The sequence below is a fragment of the Glandiceps talaboti genome, chromosome 16, assembly GCF_964340395.1.
Source record: "Glandiceps talaboti chromosome 16, keGlaTala1.1, whole genome shotgun sequence".
Lineage (NCBI taxonomy): Eukaryota > Metazoa > Hemichordata > Enteropneusta > Spengelidae > Glandiceps > Glandiceps talaboti.
This window is the reverse complement of record NC_135564.1, coordinates 16,913,050-16,935,836: the sequence shown is the minus strand read 5'-3', so window position 1 is coordinate 16,935,836 and position 22,787 is coordinate 16,913,050. Positions and strand designations below refer to the sequence as shown.

Genomic DNA, 22,787 nt, shown 5'->3' with positions numbered 1-22,787 from the left:
ATCCATCCATCCACACCATCATCCATCCATCCATCCATCCATCCATCCATCTCCTCCTCCTCCTCCTCCTCCTCCTCCTCCTCATCATCATCATCATCATCATCATCATCATCCATCCATCCATCCATCCATCCATCCATCCACACCATCATCCATCCATCCATCCATCCATCTCCTCCTCCTCCTCCTCCTCCTCCTCCTCCTCCTCATCATCATCATCATCATCATCATCATCATCATCATCATCATCATCATCATCCATCCATTATCCATCCATCCATCCATCCATCCTCCTCATCATCACAATCGTCATCCTCCTCCTCCTCCTCCTCCTCCTCCTCCTCCTCCTCATCATCATCATCATCATCCATCCATCCATCAACATCCACATCATCATCATCATCATCATCACAATCGTCATCCTCATCATCCTCATCCTCATCATCCTCATCCTCATCATCATCCATCCATTATCCATCCATCCATCCACATCCTCCTCCATCCATCCATCCATCCACATCATCATCATCATCATCATCATCATCATCATCATCATCCTCATTATCATCCATCCATCTATCCATCCATCCATCCACATCCACATCATCATCATCATCATCATCATCATCATCATTCTCATTATCATCCATCCATCCATCCTCAACATCATCATTCTTTTGAAACATATTCGATCTCAAACCAAACGTTATAACCATAAAGAAAACTTTATTGAATTTTTCATTTATTAACATGACATCATGTTGGCGTGAAGTTTAAATCGTATCTTAAAATTCTCTTACTCACTTAATCGATATTTAATTAGATATTCAATCTCTCTTGTGAGTTTAGAGAGTGATCTCTGACTCAAGATGATAAAAAATACACAAACAATTGTAAGTACACCAACAATTTTCTATCAATAAATTGATACTTTATAAATGGTGAACTTAATCTACTTTCATAATGGTAACAATAACACTCAGATGTCGGCATACATTTAGATGAAATTGAATATCCAAGTTATTTCTTTCGGTGAGGTTTTGTTATTGTAAGACACGTTTTACAGAGAATGAGACACACTGAACGATAACTTTTTGTCTCTGATATCAGATACCAGACTATAGTTAGGTACAACTAAGAATATGACATTGATAGCAAGCATTATCTATGGCATGGCAAGTCGGAAGTGACGTCATGGGATGTAACAGTACGTCTGAATATATTCCCCAAGGAAACTGAGTTCAAATTAGATCAGATGTGGGGTCGGGGAGGGGGGGGGGGGTCAAACAATATGAGCAATAACTGAAAAGGTCAATTTTTGAAATTTGGCTTATTACAATGAGAAGAAAAAACGACCAATAAAATGTATCATCAACATTTTTGTTTCCGTCAAACAAAATAAAACTTTAAACAAACAATTCTAATATGGCAAGGAAAACACTTTTTGTGTTATCCTTGCGCGTGCGATGGCAGTTTTTTCTTTGCCGTTTCATTTTTAAACAAATTCAATTACAAAATGATTGTTTTCAGAAGTGAATTTTACTTTGGCCGTTACGATTAACTTGAGCTCACCAACCGAAGCAGAATAAAATGGTCAAGCCAGTGTAAATCTCGGGGTACAGCGTCATCAGAATTCGGGATATCCTATATACAATATTATACAACATACCTCGTATCCCATCGTCTATAGTACCGGTCATAGATAGACACTAGCTATCATGGTATCAAGTCGTAGATATATGCTATACTTTCATTGTCAGATTTTAACAATTTGAATACTATACAAACCGAGTAAGAAGTCAAGTCAAAACCTATAATAAGAATACTATTACAGGTTAATGTATAATTTCAATACCTGTTAGAAAATCTTATGTAAAAGTGTTAAACTTAAATAGTTAAAAGTTGTGGAACTTATGTTTTACTGGTGATTTCTGTAAGGCATAACTGTACTAGTAGAGTTTGCAGGGGTAAACTAACACAAGAAGCATACACTATCAAAAGTGTGGAGATGGCTTTTAGCTTCTGATATATTGAAATAAAGATATTGTAGACTGTTTTCTAGACTAAACTCGTGCTTTGAAATATAATCTAAAAACCCCTCGTATCAAGGGGAAGGCTATAAAAACAGACCTGAAGTGGCCTCAATCGAACAAGTCTTATTTGCAGTGAAGATCAAGCAATTCCAGAGTGATGTCAAATTCTTCACGAATTTCAAAGACGGGAAGTTTTCTTTAGCTTGAAGATGTACTACGAAAGTCGGGACGTTTTCTGATGATGTACTACGAAGATCTTGAGTGTTTTGTTTTCCACCAGGTATTGAAGTTAATTCTGTAAAAAAAAGAACGAAAATGTGATGTTGACGTCTCGAAAAAATCATACCATTTACTTATAATGTTAAAAAAGTTGCATATATGTCTCCACCGTGCATGCTACAGTTGTTGTTGTTGTTGTTTTTGTTGTTGTTGTTGTTGTTGTTTAGAATTGTGAATTACTCGGTGATTTAATACAGCAAATTATTCGATGCATTTGATGCGATAAACTCGAAAATGGCTGCTGATAAAATTAAACGTGTACAGTTCATGTTATATTTCCAGTTTAAACGGAGACTCCAACTCCTAAAATCTATTGACTTTCAATATATTTATGATCGAATACTTACTTCAGATTGATAGATTTCACATTTTCCCTATCAGTATGGCAGCCGGAACCATTACGGCGACAAGGAAGGGACAGAACGGCAAGCCAGGGGCTAGAAACAATAAGATTATTATGAATATAAGGGTTGATAATAAACCACATAACACTTCATACGCTGTCTTGGAAGAATGTAAGGACAAACACTTTGCCTGAAAAAAAATTGATACAAGTTAAAATATTGAAATCACCTAGGGAGATGTGTTCCAAATGGCTAAAATGATTCTGTATATAAAGTTTTGATTTTGTATTGAGATTCTTGTTCTGTCCGAACCTTTAGCATTGAATTTAAATATTTCTATTCGAATGGTAAAAGTTTGTTAGGAGTGGGTTACACGAGAATAACGACACAATAAAACTGAGTAAACCATAATAAGTATACATGAAACAAATAAAACTGAGATGATAACAAGTTAAATTAATGTTTACTGTGTTTATTCTTCGCTTTCGAGTTAGTAGTAAGGAGAATCAAAATAATACTTGTTTCATACTATGTGTCATTAAATTGTGGTAACGTTTTTTTTTTAAAAAACTATTTTTTGTAGCATTTAATCAAAACTCGTGTATGATCAGAATTTATTCTTACCCTTTGATTCTGTGGTAGCAGAGTCAGTGTTGCTGGTAGCCCCATCGCCATTGTTATTACCGGAGGTAGATTGCGAGCCACCATCACCACCATCACCACCATCACCACCATCATCACCACCACCATCACCACCATCACCACCATCATCACCACCACCATCACCACCATCACCACCATCACCACCATTACTCATAGGGGTCGTCTGAGCGTTCGTCACTGTAAGTAAAAATGTTACGTGTTTAATGGTTGTATAAGTCCTACTATATTGCGTAAGTTCATCACTGTCCCAGGAAAAGGTTTCCCATCTTCAAATAAGTTTATCATGTATCAATGGAATATAATTATTTTGTTCTCCAATACTAAAGTGATAAAGTAAGATAAAGAAACGAAAAACAAACACCAACACAAAATGCAAAGTAGTGTAATGGATCAAAACGTTGCATACAAAAATACGGGTACTGCGAAACGCGCAGTGGTCTATCTGTAGAAGACACAGAATTTAAACATCTCACCATATTAGCGTTGGAAATAATTATAGTTTGCCAAGCCTTGGGAAACACTGATTTCCGTTTTAGTTTTGTATAATTGTATTTCTTACCTTTGACATCAGTGATGACTGACAGAGTGACGACCATTGCAATCATGAAGATTGTTATAAACCTGACAGAGAAAACAGACAAATATCATTTAACATACTTGAGAGAGAGAGAGAGAGGGAGAGAGAGAGAGAGAGAGAGAGAGAGAGAGAGAGAGAGAGAGAGAGAGAGAGAGAGAGAGAGAGAGAGAGAGAGAGAGAGAGAGAGAGAGAGGGGGGGGGGAGGGAGAGAGTGAGACTCAGAGAGAGAGAGAGAGTGTGAGAGAGAAAGAGAGAGAGAGAGAGAGAGAGAGAGAGAGAGAGAGAGAGAGAGAGAGAGGGGGGGGGGGAGAGAGAGAAAGAGAGAGAGAGACTGGTCATCGGTGAGACGCGCACACAGAGAAAATCATATCGTAAGTAAAAAAAGTTGAAGTCTGAGCAATTGCTCCAAAATACTAATAAGTCTCACCCCATTTTCTTGTTCTTCACTTGATCTGGAAACTGGCCCAACTGATCATTTCTTTAAGTCTGTCTTAACTTAAATTATAAAGAAAAGGCGCAAAAGTGATGCGCACGGGTAGCGATGTGATATATTTGATTGGCTGCCTCCCTTTGGCTTTAGTATGCATACCCAATAATATTGTATTTCGTTACCATGGTGTAGATCACGCCATAGAAGCATGTCTTTTTTTTTCTTTTTGTCTTGTTTACTGATAAGCAAAGTCTTGCATGCCTGTCAAAAGAATCTTATGAATCACATAAATAAAAAAAGATCTTTAACTACCATTCTCTGGTTGATTGTATGTATGACGTCACCACAACTTAAATTATCACTTAGCTACGGGAAACTTGCCAAAAAATTAGCATTTATGATGGGTATATATCGCAATCTTGGACACTTTCCCAACCCGTACCTTTACCTACCAATACATTTTTTATCCATTCCCGAGTGTCAGACAAATGGAGTTTTTCGTAATCATATTGACTTGAACAACATATAGGAAATTAAATGATTTTTAAACAGAATACATTAGTTTAATGGACCAGGTTAAGATTTTAATGACAACATAAGATTTTAATGACAATATTCAAAAATAATTAACAACAAAAATAGTTCCATGAGATATTCATGAACGTTAGTCAAATGACAGAACTGCATAGACACGAGTCTATCGTTTTTTCTTCTTTCACATCAACCCTAACTAATCTTGAGTATAAACCACAACGAAAGTCAATGAAGGCTACTGAAGTACGAGGTACACACTGCCTCAATATTCGGACAATTATCGTCTTGTCCGCGATCGAATATCGTCCTTTTCTTCGAAATTGTCAGGTTATGATGGCACGCATTCGTATGAAAGATCAGGTAATACGAAAGCTTCAATTTCAATGTACTGGTATTGAGAGCGCTTATAATTAGATCGATGATCACATACATGTAACAACACTGCCGAAGTCGACATCATTTTCGCAAATTAACGAAGCACGTGTAAATATTACAAAATAACTGACGTTTTCTTCAGTAGCATTGAAATCAACAAATATATTTCGAATAGCTCTCTAGCAGTGCTTTCAAGAAAACTAAATGGCATTTACAATGAACTAGTGGTGTGTTTTTTAACAACAAATATATGAAACGTTTCGTATCGGAATGCAAAACGCATCAGGCAGCAAATAGTACTTACTTAGTATTTTCACGTGCCCTGACATAGACCACAACGTTCTGTGATGTAACGCAAACTATCAGTGTTCATGGTGATTTATTTTGTAAAATCAATAAAAAAAACTTTACTTTAACGGTGATTAAGGTATCATAACACCAATTCTTTTGCAAAGTATTCAAATCAAAATAGTGGCGTAAAGTGATAATTTACAAGACAAGTACCGAAATTAGTGTCAAATTTCGCGTAACGGTTGTCACTGAAGGGTTATAAATTCGTGAATTACATGTACATTATCCACAAAATTATTTCAGACTGTCAATTCTGTCGAAAAAAGAACCCAACGAAATTGTTTTATATAATAGTAATCGCCGAATAGCATGACCCTCTCCGAAAACTGAGACAGTGAGTGTACAGTACGTCATACTGAGAATGTAGTGCGTCTTGTGTAACCGCGGCCTTGAAATAAAAATGTTATATTGTGAAATAAAAAAAACACCAACAACTCTAAAATATACTTCAATAATCTCACATTGCCAGGAATCGATCTGTGACTATTGTCATTTTTTCCGAAAAGCGAGTTGAAGTCCTGTAAAATACTAACGGGTTGTCGCAACTAAATATTGGAATGTTCTTCCGTTCATCGAAGCTATGTGCCCGTATGCACCGCTGACAGATAGATACACAAGCTATACGTTGCACTGAAGGAGTAGATATGAAATGACGCTGTGACGAGATATTACATTTGCCACATAAGTATATGGTTTTGAAAGAAATTGATAACTTGCACGTTAATAAACTAAATAAAAAAACCAACATTGTAGTTAAACTTAGCTAAATATGACTATATAGATATTTTGGAACGACAGTCGGTATTCGCTGACGATTTAAAAAAGTCCATTTGAGAGTCGACACACAGAAACGTGAAGCGTATAGAAGCCGCGATAGGCTGTACTCCGAATTTGTACGCTAGGAATTTAGACTTACGATTAGTTTTGCCTTTTGGTGACGATGTGTCGTATTTGGTGATCAGAAAGAAATGACATTGTCATCACGATGGAGAAAAAAACCCCAGTGTTTGCTGTGAGAGGGGAGGAGGGACATCACAACGAGTCACCTGACTGTTGGAAAGTTGCCAAAAGATTAGCAATTATGATATGAGTATATGTCGCAATCTTGGACACTTTCCAAACACATACCTTCCCCTACCAATAATTTTATATCCATTCCCAGCATCAGACAATTTTTTTTATTACCACAACCAAATCATGTTGTTGACTTCCTGAATATTTTGGAAGTTTTGAACCATATCGGTAGAAAATATTAACTTAATGGTTCAGATTTTAATGAGAACACAAAGAAACTTTACGATTTTGGAACAATATTAAAAAATAATTAACGAGAAAAATAGTTCCAAGAGACATTTAAGACTGTCTTGCGCTAGTCCATGAACGTTAGCCAAATGACAGAACTGCATATACACGAGTGTTTGTGTGATAAACATATGTTGAATCTCCACTGACATTTGTCATTTCCAGTCCACAACGAAGTTTAAACGTGTCATGAAGCAACAGTCAAAGAAAGTGATGGTCAGGCCAAATAAAATAAAAGGGGTATTTCCGGTAGCCCGACCGACCCTAGATTAAGCCACCAACCTTAATTTTTTTTTTAAATTTACAAAATAAAGGAGATGATGAGAACTGTTTTGTCTAATCTTCATGTACCTCTGTTTTCCCCAGTGATGCCTGTACACATATCAATACTTCATCAAACTATCACAGAAGGGATATTCTGACCGACAATTCGTAAAATTTGTCTTTTAGGTTGACATACTAAACTGAAGTTAACTACGTTCTGTGATGTAACGCAAACTACCAGTGTTCATGGTGATTTATTTTGTAAAATCAATAAAAAACTTTAGTTTAACATCAATTCTTTTGCAAAGTATTCAAATCAAAATAATGCCGTAAAGTGATAATTTACAAGACAAGTACCGAAATTAGTGTCAAATTTCGCGTAACGGTTGTCACTGAAGGGTTATAAATTCGTGAATTACATGTACATTATCCACAAAATTATTTCAGACTGTTAATTCCGTCAAAAAAATAACCCAACGAAACTGTTTTAAGCTAAATAATGGACATTTCTGTTTTTTTTCAGTAGTAATCGCCGAATAACATGACCCTCTCCGAAAACTGAGACAGTGAGTGTACGTCAGACTGAGAATGTAGTGCGTCTTGTGTAACCGCTGCCTTGAAATAAAAATGTTATATTGTGAAATAAAAAAAACACACCAACAACTCTAAAATATACTTCAATAATCTCACATTGCCAGGAATCGATCTGTGACTATTGGCATTTTTTTTCGAAAAGCGAGTTGAAGTCCAGTAAAATACTAACGGGTTGTCACAACTAAATATTGGAATGTTCTTCCGTTCATCGAAGCTATGTACCCGTATGTACCGCTGACAGATACACCAGCTATACGTTGCACTGAAGGAGTAGATATGAAATGACGGGGTGACGAGATATTACATTTGCCACATGAGAATATGGTTTTGAAAGAAATTGATAACTTGCACGTTAATAAACTAAATAAAAAAACCAACATTGTAGTTAAACTTAGCTAAATATGACTATATAGATATTTTGGGAAGACAGTCGGTATTCGCTGACGATTTAAAAAAGTCCATTTGAGAGTCGACACACAGAAACGCGAAGCGTATAGAAGCCGCGATAACTTAGGCTGTAAACCGAATTTGTACGCTAGGAATTTAGACTTACGATTAGTTTTGCCTTTTGGTGACGATGTGTCGTATTTGGTGATCAGAAAGAAATGACATTGTCATCACGATGGAGAAAAAAAAACAGTGTTTGCTGTGAAAGGGGAGGAGGGACATCACAACGAATCACGTGACTATTGGAAAGTTGCCAAAAGATTAGCAATTATGATATGAGTATATGTCGCAATCTTGGACACTTTCCAAACACATATCTTCCTCTACCAATAATTTTATATCCATTCCCAGCATCAGACAATTTGTTTTTATTACCACAGCCAAATCAGGTTGTTGACTTCCTGAATATTTTGGAAGTTTTTTGAACCATATCGGTAGAAAATATTAACTTAATGGTTCAGATTGTAATGACAACACAAAGAAGCTTTACGATTTTCGAACAATATTAAAAAATAATTAACAAGAAATATAGTTCCACGAGACAATTAAGACTGTCTTGCGCTATCTATTAACGTTAGTCAAATGACAGAAGTGCATAGACTCGAGTTTTTGTGTGATAAATATATGTTGAATCTCCACTGACATTTGTCATTTCCAGTCCACAACGAAGTTTAAACGTGTCATGAAGCAACAGTCAAAGAAAGTGATGGTCAGGCCAAATAAAATAAAATGGCCATTTCCGGTAGCCCGACCGACCCTAGATTAAGCCACCAACCTTAATTATTTTTTTTTAAATTTACAAAATAAAGAAGATGATGAGAACTGTTTTGTCTAATCTTCATGTACCTCTGTTTTCCCCAGTGATGCCTGTACACATATCAATACTTCATCAAACTATCACAGAAGGGATATTTTGACCGACAATTCGTCTTAAATTTGTCAAAATTTGTCTTTCCGGTTGACATACTAAACTGAAGTTAATGAGTGAGTTAATGCCTCGAGATGTAGATGTTAAATTACCCGTCCATGAAATGGTATATTTGTTATTCAAGAGGTAAACCGCGAGTCAATACATAAGCTAATCATGTCAATACAAGTAAACTAAACCCGGAAACACAGAAAATTCACTCGATCGTTTTTTCCTCCTTTCACATCAACCTCGACTTGAGTAACCACAAGGAAAGTCAATGAAGGTTACTGAAGTACGCGGTACACTCTGTTTAAATTTTCTGACAGTTATAGACTAGTCCGCGATCGAATATAGTCCACGTTTGTTTCGGAATTGTCAGGTAAGTTGTGAGGGTAAGAATTCGCACGAAAGCTTCAATTTCACTCTATTGCTATAGAGAGCGCTTATTATTAGATCGATGATCACATACATGTAACAACACTACCCAAGCAAAATAAGAAAGTAAGTTAAAAATGATACCAAAAAAAATGTTTCTGCAATGGCATTGAAATGAACAAATATATTTCGAATAGCTCTCTAGCAATGCTGTTAATAAAACTAAATGGCATTTACAATGAAACATTGGTGTATATTTTACAACGAAGATATGAAACGTATCAGGATGCAAAACGTATCAGATAGCAGACAGTATTTAGGCCAGTAAAAAATAAAAAAGCTGTTCAACGGGCCCGACCTACCCATATTTTTGGCTTTTCAATTTTTTTGGGGTGATGGGCAATATATCCCCATGCGGGCTTTGCATGTCAGTAAAATGCACACTTTGTTGCAAAATTAAGGGAATTTCTTTATCTTTTCTGCATAGTACATGTAACAATATACATTTGAGTCAATTCCAAATTATACAATATCATATACAGTGGTTTACTTGGCTCTGATGATGCATACAAAAATGAATTGAGATTAAACTAACATGTTGCATATCCAATGTGCACTAAACGAAATGAGCAAAAGTTTATGACCATGGGAAGGGCAGTCATTGGGCCATCAAAAGTCTGATAGTCTGAAAGTCTTCAAATGTTTTAGTCTTTCTTTATTCATGATTTTTTGGAATCAAATTAAAGTTCAGGAGAAGTCATTTACCACATCTGCAAAATATCTTTCAGCTTTGCCACAACAAAATACACTTCATAGCCAGATAAAATGTACTGCATGTCATAATTGTCTCTCAATTCTAGTATTTTAAAACCACATTCAAGCTTTGTAAGACTTTAAATTATGTTTTTGGTTTGATATTTTATGCCTCTAAATGGCCTCCTATATTGTCTTATTTTCAAAAAAGTTTGCATTTTTGAGGATGTATCCTTCCAATCAGTAGCAATCATGGTAATAATTGACGTCTTTCTCCCAAAACAAGATGGAAGGTGGCTGACTAAGTACCTCCCTCCATAGGTCAGAGCTAATTATGAGACATCTCCTTACAAGTATCCATGTGTGAAATCCACATTCTTTGTAAAGTAATGTCATTTGGACTGTTATTGTAGTTGATTATCACTTATTTTTAATGCATCATTGTACCTGTGCTACCATATATAATTTTATATCTCGTCTATAGTGTAGGTGACAGAAGGAGTGGCTAAAATAATTCTGGAGTTGCATTTAGTGTTTCTTAACATATTTTGAGAGGAGCTACAAAATTTGTTTAACCGTAAATTGTGCACATTTCCTAACTAGAGCTGATTGAAATCAATTGCCATATACAGACAAATTGCAAGAGATAAAATCAAGATGAATGAATAAGTACAATGTAAACTCAACTTCAAATGTTTTGCCATCATTACATGTGGTTTGTTTTTACATCCTTTGTAAAAAAAATCAAAAAAAAAAAAATCGACCTTCCTACCCAATATGACGGGTTATGTTGCCCGTTGAACACCTTTTAAAAAAATATTTTTTCTGGCCTAATTACTTAATATTTTCACGCGCTCTGACATAGACTGCCATGTTCTGCGATCTAACGCAAAGTACGTACCAGCGTTCGTAGACATTTATTTTGCAAAAACAATAAACTTTAGTTTAACGGTGATTAAGGTATCGTAACACCAATTCTTTTGCAAAGTATTTAAATCAAAGTAGTGGCGTAAAGTCATAATTTTACGAGATAAGTACTGAAATTCAGTGTCAAATTTCGCGTAACAGTTAAGTTGTCAATGTAGGGTTGTATAAATTCATGAATTACATGTACACCATCCGTAAAATTATTTCAGGCTTTTAAGAAACCAACGAAATTGAAATAATGTACATTTCTATTTTTCCAGTAGTAATCGCCGAATAACATGACCCTATCCGAAAACTGAGACAGGCTGAAAATGTAGTGCGTCTTGTGTAACCGCTGCCTTGAAATAAAAATGTTACAATGTGAAGTTAAAAAAAAAAAACAACTCTAGAATATATTTCAATAATTTCACATTGTCAGGCATCGATCTGTGACTATTGGCACTTTTTCCGAGAAGCGAGTTGAAGTCCAGTAAAATATGCTAACGGGTTGTCGCAACGAAATAATGGAACGTTCTTCCGTTCATCGAATTTATTTACTAGTACCGCTGACAGACATACCAGGTATATGCTGCACTGAAGGAGTAGATATGAAATGACACTGTGACGAGATATTACATTGGCCACATGAGTATATGGTTTTCATAGAAATTGATAACTTGCACGTTAATGAAAAGCTTGAAAAAATATCCGCATTGTGAAACTTAGCTAAATATGACTATATTGATATTTTGTGATGATAGTCGGTATTCACCGGGGGACTTAAAAAAGTCCATTTGAAAGTCGACACACAGAAACGCGAAGCATATCGGAGCCGCCATAGGCTGTATGTAAACCATATTCTGTACGCTATAGCTAGGAATTTAGAGTTACGATTGCTTTTGGTAACGATGTGTCGTGTTGACTGATCAGAAAGAAATCATGGCATTCTTATCACCATGGAGAAAGAAAACAACCTTTGCTGTGAGAGGGGAGGACATCTCTAAGATTAGGAGTGAGATCAATAGTTCAATATCGGATAAAAACCCTAAATTCTTTTACTTTTGGGATAGTGAGGTTAAGAGCCATTTTAGCTCTCATCATACAAAAACGATTTTGTAACCCTGAATACAAATATTTCTTTAAGAATGTCAAATTGAAAAAAAGAAGGATTTTCACCGTAGTAATGGATGGCACTAAAATAAAGTAAAGTGTCAACAAAAGAACTAGTTTTCCTCACTACATACTGGCTTTATATTCATAGCACTATATACTACTATACTACATACTGATTTGAAATTGATTTTGCGGTCTGAATTTCTTTTTCAATTTTGGCCAGGCGGTGGGGGGTCTGGGGCCTATGTAAAAGAATTAAGTTTTTTATCCTACATTGAATTTTTGATGTCGCCCTTTACGTGCAGACGATATGAAAAAAACATAAAACACTATATTCTATATATCGCATGAATGTTGTTATTGTCGTTAAAGGCGATTTGATTCCAATTAACTCTCATGTACCGAGGTGAAAAAAAATGCTTCCTCCTCCTTTAGACATACAGACATGGAACCTGTTTGCGTAAGGTTGGAACTTTGATACCATGATGATTGTATGCATGTAGAAAGTCGTGCTTCAGAATCTCAGTTGAAGACACTACAGTACCCCTTTATTGACCTCCATTTTTGATTCACCGCATACCACATGTAGACAGGTCTTATAATATGTAAGACGACTGCTGCCAAAAATCGAAGAACTGGGACAAAGCACGTACTTGCTCTTTTGTTTACCGCTTTCATGTGAGATTCCCTCGAGAAACATCTACTTCACAAATCCTGGGCTTTTTTGTCGTCGTTGTGTCAAAGGTCACCGTCGTTTTATATGTCAGATTTCAAAGGTGGCCATTTGAACCCTTCAGCTTGTCTGAAGCTTTCAAGGCGCTTCGACGGAATGACAAATTGTTTATGCAAATAATTAAAACAGTATATGTATTTGCTTTGTCTTTCGTTATAAACTTCCAAAACATAACTCCTGGGATGTTTGGATCTAAAATAAATTGGTACACCAGCATATGCATATAGATAAGACGTGTGTTATGGCTTGGGTTAGATTTGACCATATTAGAAAATACTCCAAAACTAGACTTACAGACATTACGCGAGTCAAGACAAGAAAAAGTATGATTTACTATTTTGCAAAATCATGAATAATCTTTCTTTTAATTACATAATGTATTTTCTTCATCTTCTCGTTGATGCCCCCTCCCCGGACCCTCTCATCTCCCACTATCTGTTTATATATGTTAAAGTTGAAGGCTACAGTTTTCAATCCAAGGCTCTCGCAATAGGGAACGAACAGAATCTGCGGCAGGAGAAAATATGTTGGTCATAGTTTTTTCACAGCCTCCCTTCGCGCTCGTAAGACTTTCATGCCACCCCCCATGATCCCAATAATTTTTCGTTTACATTATTGCGGAAATGTTTGCAAATTTACCAGGTAAGCGATTGCTCCTGGGTTTTAGTTTCGTTCAAAGAGCCACAACATTTAATCACAAGCAAAATGTCCCCTTCAGACAATTATTCGGAAAACCAACAGGAATGAAATCCCAATTACAGGCTCCGTAGAACATACAAAATGCAAAAACATAGGTACAAAACAAAATACATTAAAAAGCAACAATATAAAGTATAAAAATAATTCTGTACATTAGTTTTACAATGACTAAACCAGTCAAATATGTCGATACTCGAGTTATATTTGGTAATTTCATTCATAGTGGATAGAGCCCGTTGAATGAACGAATGCGTACGAACATTAATTATGGTTGCAGGTACTCGAAAAGGAAAATTAAATCTTAAATTACGTTGAACATTCAGAGGGATTTGTGTCAAATAAGAACAGTTAACCACAGAATGGACACATTTGTCTAAAAACAGATCAGAAACGATTGAAAAGAGGAGGTAGTTTGAAAAACTTACACAATTCTAAATAATCTGAAGAACAATAACTTATATTTTGTTTAAAGCACAAATATTTGATAAATTTCCTTTGGACACGCTCAATTTTATCCACTAGATTATTTTGCCATGGTTTCCATATAAGGGAACAAAACTAAAGGCCGCTCCGAACCAAGGATATGTACATGGTCTTTACAGACTTTACATTATTAAAATCTTGACAATGCCGCTTCAGGAATCCCAGATTGCGTATTGCCTTCTCAACTACATCTTCAATATGCTCTGAAAAATCCATGGAACCACAAAGGATGACACCAAGGTCCTTAATTGATGTGAACCGTGTGATTGGAATTGTATTAATTGAATAATTGAAAATGAACTCCTTAGTCTTATTCGTGAAACTGATAAAGCCACATTTTTCAATATTTAGTTACAGCTGAAGGCCAGAACTCGCAAAAGAATAGATGCGCACATCCCCAACATGGTCGGGGGTTGATGTCAACATCTCCACAACATGATTTCTTAATATCTTACCTAACTGTTCCTGTTTTAGTCTTTTGGAACAATTCCTCACAATACATTTTCCCGCGACTGCGGGCTTTAGATTGAAAACGTGGATGAAGTCTGTAGCCTGTTAAAACTGATATTTACTAAAATCTGTCTGAGATCATGGACGCCAAACTATGACATTTACAGCATTACAGACCTCTGTACTACACGTTTCCTTAGCAACTAGACTTGCAGTGTGAATTCTATATTATGATAATACAGTTCTTGGCAACATGCTGTGTTTTCGAAAACAAGAGTAAACAAACGTAAACAAGTCAACACTGAATTGTATTATATCACGACTCACAATGCCTGACCATAGACCCTATTGAAGGGTCTATGGTCTGACCTAATGCATACATCCATTTACGACGCTTTATGAAAAGTCGACCACATCACGTGCACAATGATGTCACTGTCTCTAAATAGCTCCTGCTTTTCATTTTGCAACGTGCATGGGTGACCGCGATGAACTGCTGGAGATTGCGAATTGCTTTAACTTGCTGTTCACGAGTCTGTTAGTAAATGTGAATAGGCAACCTCTGTTAGGTCTGCTCCTTGAACTAACCTTTATCGTATCCGTCTGTGCATATTTTCAGTCCAAATTATTATCGTGTTCAGTTTCAAAGATCAATCTTGTTTGATAAGGGCTTGCAACAAAAACTGCGATACGTAACTGCCAAATTACTGTAAGTATTATTTTGCAGAATAATCTTTATTTATACTGGATGCAAACACTTGTCTCCCAAGAAGCCCAGCCCCATGGGTTTAGTGTTAATGCAGGTGGAAACCGGAGTACCCGAGAAAAACCTGCGTTGTTGTTCGATGTAATCAAACTGAATCGACACTCTTCCCGCTCAGCGTGGTAAAGATAGAGCGAGGGTGGAGGAGAGATAAACGAAGACCAGATACAGAGAGAAAGACAGAAAGGGAAATGGACGGAGACACACATACCCAGACAGACAGACAGACAGACAGACAGACAGACAGACAGTGTGAGTGTTGTGTTGTGTGGATTTTATTGCTAGATATAGTTTGCCAACAGCGGTGATCAACCCAAGGTAAATTAGATATTCAACTAGGTGATCTGTAATTCTGTTATTTCAATACCAGTGACCTAACCTAGATTCTTCGTGATGGCATCAATGAGAACACATCCTTATTTACAGTAAACAAACATAAACAAACTTAAACAAATCACCGATTAGACCCTGGGAACACTTTGGCTCATTGATCGCATTACAAACAGGAAATACACCTGGAGACAATAAAGTTAAAAACGTCTTCACTTGTTCCATGCATGGGTAAATGTACACAATTAGAAAAGTGATGATTCAGTCTGGCAACAAATGCTGTGTTTACGGTAAACATAAATTATATACAAAAACATTATATATTGCCATACTTACTGTGAAATGAGTTGCACGACAGTTGGTACAATTGTATCCACACATATTTGTAATGCTATGGTGATAGACCATCAACTGTATTTCGCTGGTGATCTAATGAAAGCGTCTTACAGTGAATTTCACAATACTGTGCAGCTTTTCTGTTTGATACAACCACGCAGAAACTGGACATACTACACTTTAAGATAACAAGATTGAATGAGTACAATTTCTTGCTACATTTTGTCTAAGTGAAATGAACTACACATGCCACCATACAGATATCAAATTAACACCGCAAATGACATCTGTACACGTCCCTCATCGGGTGTTTCATACAGAGAAAAACATTGGCGTCCAAATGTCTGCATGGAGTTGCAATTCATTTAAATAGTTTATTTCAATTTGACTGAATGTAACAAAAAATGCGACCTTGCTATTAAAGTGTAGCATATGCAATTTCTTATTGCATGGTATTTTGAAATAGACTGTATCATACAACGCAACATGGTATACGGTACTGTTTATCACTATTTGGATTCATGATGGGCGAATGGTTAGGGAGTGGCCGGCTTGGAATCTGCAGGTTGCAGGTTCGAGCCCCATCGATGCCGTTTGTTTCTGAGTGGCTAAAGTCCTTGGGCAAGATTTGAACAACGACTGTGCCTCAGTCAACCCAGCTGTATAATTGGGGACCTGGTAGGATAGAGGTTACAATGTGAATGTTTTAAGGGAGTTGAGGAAGTATAAAGGGCCGTTGTGCCGCTATAGATCCGAGCCAGGGGTAATAATTGTAAAGCGCTTTGAGCACCCAGACTGGGTGGGAAAACGCTATATAAAACACAACATTATTTCAACGAAGTACTCTTTCTACAAAAAAGACAACCCATAGACTGAAATAATGAAATACATGTCATATCGTTCCGCCCTCACCGGCCTCCTCTCTCTGGGAGGGGTTGACAATTGTGGGACGGTGCCCCGCCATGGCGTACCTTACAGACTAACTACCCTCTTTGCAGCATTGGTACTCCAACACACGTCGCTTTATAATTAGGCTTTGTTCTGTCAGAGGAAAACCACCCTCTCCCTTGCGAGAGTGATGAAATCCGAGAGGAATGATTTTTCCAAAATAATAAATAGTGTTGTCTCTATCGGCCCTCGATATCAGTATGCGATTATAGTAGTGTTGCGCCGGATCGGAGCGCGGCGACGACTTAGGTTTAGATAAAACGTAGGAAAAAATAGGCGCGAGCGACTGTCGACAGTCTAGGGTTTCCCCAGTCACCGCATTACTTTTCCGAGAACATTCACATTTAGTCTCACTGAAAAACTTTAATATGATTTAATATGATTGCCATGGTAACATCCATCCATGGCAAGTAAGGGAGAAAAGCCTTAAAGGCCTATATAATCCCTGTAGTGTTCCAGTACTGGTCCAAGATAATTTTAAAGTCTTTAACAGTTTCTGCTCCAACTTCAAGATGAGAAAGTATCGTAAAATTAAAACCCGAGAACAAGTACCTAAAACGTAGACATCAATAGCAACTTTTACACAAACGATATATTCACAGATACATGTACCTCCAATGCTCACAGCGTTTGAACTTTTATGGCTGTGATGCTCGCATGTCGGCCTAAATGTACCGTTAACACTTATATTCGAGAGTCAATACAAAGAAAATCCACAAAATCTGAAGAGAATATTTACGGTGCTAACTCGGCAACGACTTCTTTGATAGCAGTTTCTGTAAATATTTTGGCGAAGACATCATGTGCTCTAATATAACGTATCTTTTCACTTAACGAAAACATATCTCACCCGTGTTAAATTCTGGGCAATACGGTGTTTGAAATAGCAAATTAATCTCTCGTTCTCCCAATATTTCGCGTAAGTTTGGCTCTGCAATTCGACCGTGAGGAAAACCCAAAAGTAGCAACATTTTGAAACGGTTATATAGTAGGCTGACATCTCGCTCGCGTTTTCAGTGTGACCTAGTCCATTTGAGTTATATTACCTTTGGAGAAATTGTAGCGATTGCTTCCAGTCAAACATCTGAACGGAAAAAGGTACAAAAACAGTGGAAAGAACCCTCAAAATCATAGTACACGCTACAGTTATTGCAGCTAGTATAAGACATGGTTTGAGTGAACCACGTAAACGTTACATGGGAGGCCGATTCATTGAAGGGGTTGGCGGTGTGGTACATCAACCATAACAACACTATTTATTATTCGTTGTCGACTTCGATGTTTTTTTTTATAGATTGACTTTCCTGAATAAAGATTAGCAAGCTTACCAAAGTGTGTTACTAAAGTTGAGTATACATGTATATATACAAATATGTGTATGCCAACTTATAACCACTACATGAAATGGTTTCTTCCGGACAAAGTTTTATGACTTACGCGTGGTGCTACACCACTTTCTAATAAATCAGAAAGGGTAAGTACGCGGCGACATCAGTTACAATATAAACATGTGTCGAGAGTTGCGCACTAATTACTTAGTAGCTGGTAATATCGGTAGTTTGCTGTCCTGGAAATTATTGTGATGACTGTAAATTACCGAAGTGTTCAAAGGGCAAAATAAAAGATGCCGCCGCCAGCGCGTACTACCACTACTTTATCAGTAGCTGGCAGGCAACATTTCAAATGAAAACATCAACTCCCCTAGCCAAAACATGGAGGCGCGAAACTGAAAAGTTGTACACGGCTGTCTAAAAATAGCTTTTCTCAATTTCAAGTTGAATTTCATGACACGAGACTGTCTAAGCATGGCTGGTTATAACATGATTAACGCATATGGACGGAAATTGACGAGATTGACAACAACCTCCACAAAATCAGCTCGACAGAATTACATGATTTCATTCTGCAGGTAATCCTACTACGCGTTGGTGATCAAGTCACCGGGGATTTTTCGTTTAACCGAGAGGTAGCAGAAAAGTTCCCTTTCAGTGACCGTGGTATTCGAAAAATGTGGCAACGATTTGTATCATGCAAACCAGTGAAAGGCAACAGGGGTTCATATCCTAAAGCTGAAAGATGGTGATACAGAACTAATACATGTAAAAATTAAACTTTGAAAACGTCTCAAGCCTTCCATGACGTACCGAGCATTACCAAAGATGTTTTTATCAGTACTGTCTGACGAGCGGTGTGAACTCGGTTATCACGTGGTAGATAGACTTTCAAAAAACTGACACCTGTTGCATACGAGAAATTCCCAGATGAAAACATAGCATATTTCAATGAACTTGTGAATTTCCTGCATGCAGAAGACCCCAACAAAATCCAGTTTTTTGATGAAGCAGGCATCAAATTGAGTCAAGACATAAATCCACGCTATGGCCATGTGGAAATACAACGTTACATGCGATCCCCTGTTTTAACATTGCATTCCGTAGACCGAATCAAAACTATTAGATAAACAATCAAGATCCGAGTGAGCCTAATCACAAGGTTTCAGGTTGAGATAGACACCAAAATGATAACACACAAACATCACTTACACCGTGTGGGCTCTTTATTTAGTTAATGATATACACAGTAACAGCATGCACACTACTACACAAGGTATAATCAATTGAAGTCCAAACAAAATCCGCGGTCACCAGCCAGTGAAAGTTAGTAGAATCTGTTAAAGTTTACAACTGATTTGACAAAATAAAGAATGAAAATCATTACATACATATCGTTAGATTACTAGTATTGTTTCCAACTTTGTCTCAACATTTCGGCTACAACAGTGACAGGCATTGTTGAAGTTACACTAAAACTTAGATGTAATATCACCAGGGTTCACACACTTAGTATTTGCCTTGTTTGGAAATACTAGTGTCGTGTATTTTTGAATGATATAGCTACAAAAAATTGTAAGTAATTCTACTTTAAACGTGCATTTTTTCATAGTTATAATTTGCAGGTGTCTACATGAACTCATTCAAACACAAAATCGATGAGTATATATCCCTGAAAAGAAAGCAAGACTTAGTCAAGGAACAGCAGACAACTGGTTGTATAAAGTTGTCTATTCATTCAGGCAAACCCATTGACTGCTTGTCAGTACCCAACTGTGATAGGATCCTAATATCTGCAAGTAATTTACTGTACTCTTCCACAACTGGAGTTAACTTGGAGACTAACTTTGAAACCAGTATTAGTAATCTATCATCATCTACAATGTAAACATTATCGTTCTTTATTTGTGGAATCGGAATAAAGTCATCAATCACGACACTGATACAGTCCAGTTCATCAACTTTTCTAAAGGTACTAGCGAGAATGTCAGACCAATGACCCATAAACCAGTATTATACCTCCATGCACACACGTACACACTACGGTTGTAGAAATACACCTATCGATGGCAATCTAAAAAGATGGATTGAATTTTTATGAAGTAATAAACTTTATTCCAGCTTCTGAAAAACAAAACAATTCGACGTGTGGTGTTACATTTCAGTACAAGGTAGATCCACTACAAACTTGGTACCATCCGGTCATAACTGTGATAATAGAAAACATCACCGTCCATAAAATAATATGACAATTTCAAGCTGTTAGCTGTTGAACATTATAATGTACATCACAGTTGTTGTAGAAATACTATCCAATGAATATTACTGTACTGGAACGGTTACAAAAATATTGGATCATGAAACACTTATCAATAAACAAAATTGTCTCTCAAATTTGAAAGTGGTTGTTATTTTATTTTGATGAATGGCATTCTGCTTCATGTACGCGAGGGATCAGAATGAGTGATCACTAGAGGTAGCACTTGGATCGACCTTTGACCTTATTATCACCATACTAAATATAAACATTGAATATGTTCAAAACCTCGATGCATTAAATTTCACCAAACTGGCATTTCACATGCAACATCTTATGCCATTATGAGGTCTATTCATGTAAACTTACTGTAATTCAAAACTTCATAAAATTGTAGACTGCAATATTTTAATGATGTTGTGTAACCCATGATTATCATAATGTGAACTGAACATAGTTTGAAATTCTTTCATAAGAATGAACGTTAACATATGAACATCAAAAACAAACACTTCTGATTCAAGTTTGAAAACGTGCTATAGTTCGACAAAAAGCCATAATGGCATCCTGGTAGTAGGGTTAATTAAGACACCCATTAATGCAAATATTGATTTGTCAAACCTCATTATAATGTAAATAATTATGTAAAGTTTATACAAATCCATCACACGCCAAGCATAACTGTTGGAAGGGGGACTTGTTGAAATGTATCTTTTATCTAATTTCTATGATTTTCTTACTATCAATACAGCTAAGTAACGTCTGTATTCATCATTTACTCTTCATCTATCTCAGTTTACAGAGCAATCTTTTACTAAAGTTTTGTTGACGAGCTATATAGTCTTATCGATATACAAATGTCTTGTAATCAACGTCTAGCTATTTTATACTATTGTGTTTGAAAATTCTATTTTTAGCGGTCTATGAGTACATTATGTGCTACGATATCAAATGTTTTGCAAATGCCAGAATTGTATCTATGTTTTAGTTTTAATTCTCATAAAAGAGAGGAGAATGTTGTATTTCAATTTTTATTTTTTTACGGCTTGGGACAAGCCTTGGAGGAGAAATAACAATGTCATGTATTTGTAATTACCGTGTTTTGGTTCAGACATGACACTGTTTTTACATGTCGCCAAACACATAGTTGGAGAGAATCTTATTGCAATAGCTGACAAGGGCGTCAGGACAATAATTTAGACGTGTTTTTATAAATTTACGCCATCTCGTTTCAATAGGTATTGCTATCATTTTTCCTGAGAATAAGAGACTTTAGCGATGAGGGCATCACATTTTAGATAAGACGGAAGAATGTCAGGACTCGACATGTTTTAGTATTTAATAAATACTATAACAGCTGTCCTCAAGGCGTCCTTTTGTTTCAAATTCACGGACCTATGCGTCATTCACGTAATTTACATATAGTCATGTTTAGACAATAGACATTCCAAGTTTACCTGTATTAGTGATTTGTAAAATTTAAGCACTCGACTTCTGGCATTGGGGTGGGGAGGTCGACTTCTGGCTCTCGCCTTGGGGTGAAGCCGTTAGGTTTCATGGCTTTGATAAATAAAGTCAATGTTACAGTTCATACCACATACATCGTCTTGTATGCAGTTTATCTCTCCACTACAAGTGCTGATCTCCGTAAGATTTGATAGGCGTATTACCACCCTGAACAGTCTCCAGTTTTCGTGCATCGGTATTGACTTCCAGCCAGCCAACTAACTGTGCTTACAACTGACAGATATTTGTCCGTATTGCTGTTGATTAATTTGCCTCTATTTTTAGAAGTGTAGGTGCTACGACTTGCTGTAATAGATTTGCAAAATTGCTCCAATTGCAGCTTCTTTTCTTTAATTTTCTCGTGTTTTTTTTTGTGTTCGGAAGATTTATCATCTTTCTTTTTTCTTTTCTGTGTTCACTTCAACCGATGTCTTTGCAGAATGACGCACTTTCACACTTGGGAAATTTGCAGTTCAACACATTATGGCCTAATTTTTGGTGACAATTATTGCACAAAGGGCCGTGTTTCGTGGTTGTTGTAGTCGGCCGAAAGGATTCCTACATACAACATAGGTCTATTTCCAGTCTTTGCAAATTTTCGGAAATATTTCCAATTTCCATATCCATGTCAAATTTCATTTTCTCAACTGGGGTCATGTACGTATCACTCTCTGACTTGACGGATTTTTGCGATGAACCTC

General features: G+C 36.6%; 1 protein-coding gene across 1 annotated transcript; it reads right to left on the bottom strand.

Moving 5' to 3' along the window:
• Positions 1 to 736: 736 nt before the first annotated feature.
• On the bottom strand, positions 737 to 4,375 carry LOC144447297 (uncharacterized). The gene is made up of 5 exons (XM_078137221.1): positions 4,324 to 4,375; positions 3,879 to 3,940; positions 3,281 to 3,496; positions 2,660 to 2,749; positions 737 to 2,328 (listed from the first exon to the last, which is right to left on the bottom strand). Exons 1-4 carry the CDS (start codon positions 4,326 to 4,328, stop codon positions 2,676 to 2,678), a joined length of 357 nt encoding a protein of 118 aa, XP_077993347.1. The 5' UTR covers positions 4,329 to 4,375; the 3' UTR covers positions 737 to 2,328; positions 2,660 to 2,675.
• Positions 4,376 to 22,787: the final 18,412 nt, after the last annotated feature.

Bases quoted from the DNA above. Each gene is read 5' to 3' on its own strand.
- LOC144447297 (XM_078137221.1), bottom strand. The intron at 3,497-3,878 runs GTAAGAAATACA...TTTTACTTACAG, and splicing joins AGTCATCACTGATGTCAAAG to TGACGAACGCTCAGACGACC. The intron at 2,750-3,280 runs GTAAGAATAAAT...TATTGTTTCTAG, and splicing joins TGCTACCACAGAATCAAAGG to CCCCTGGCTTGCCGTTCTGT.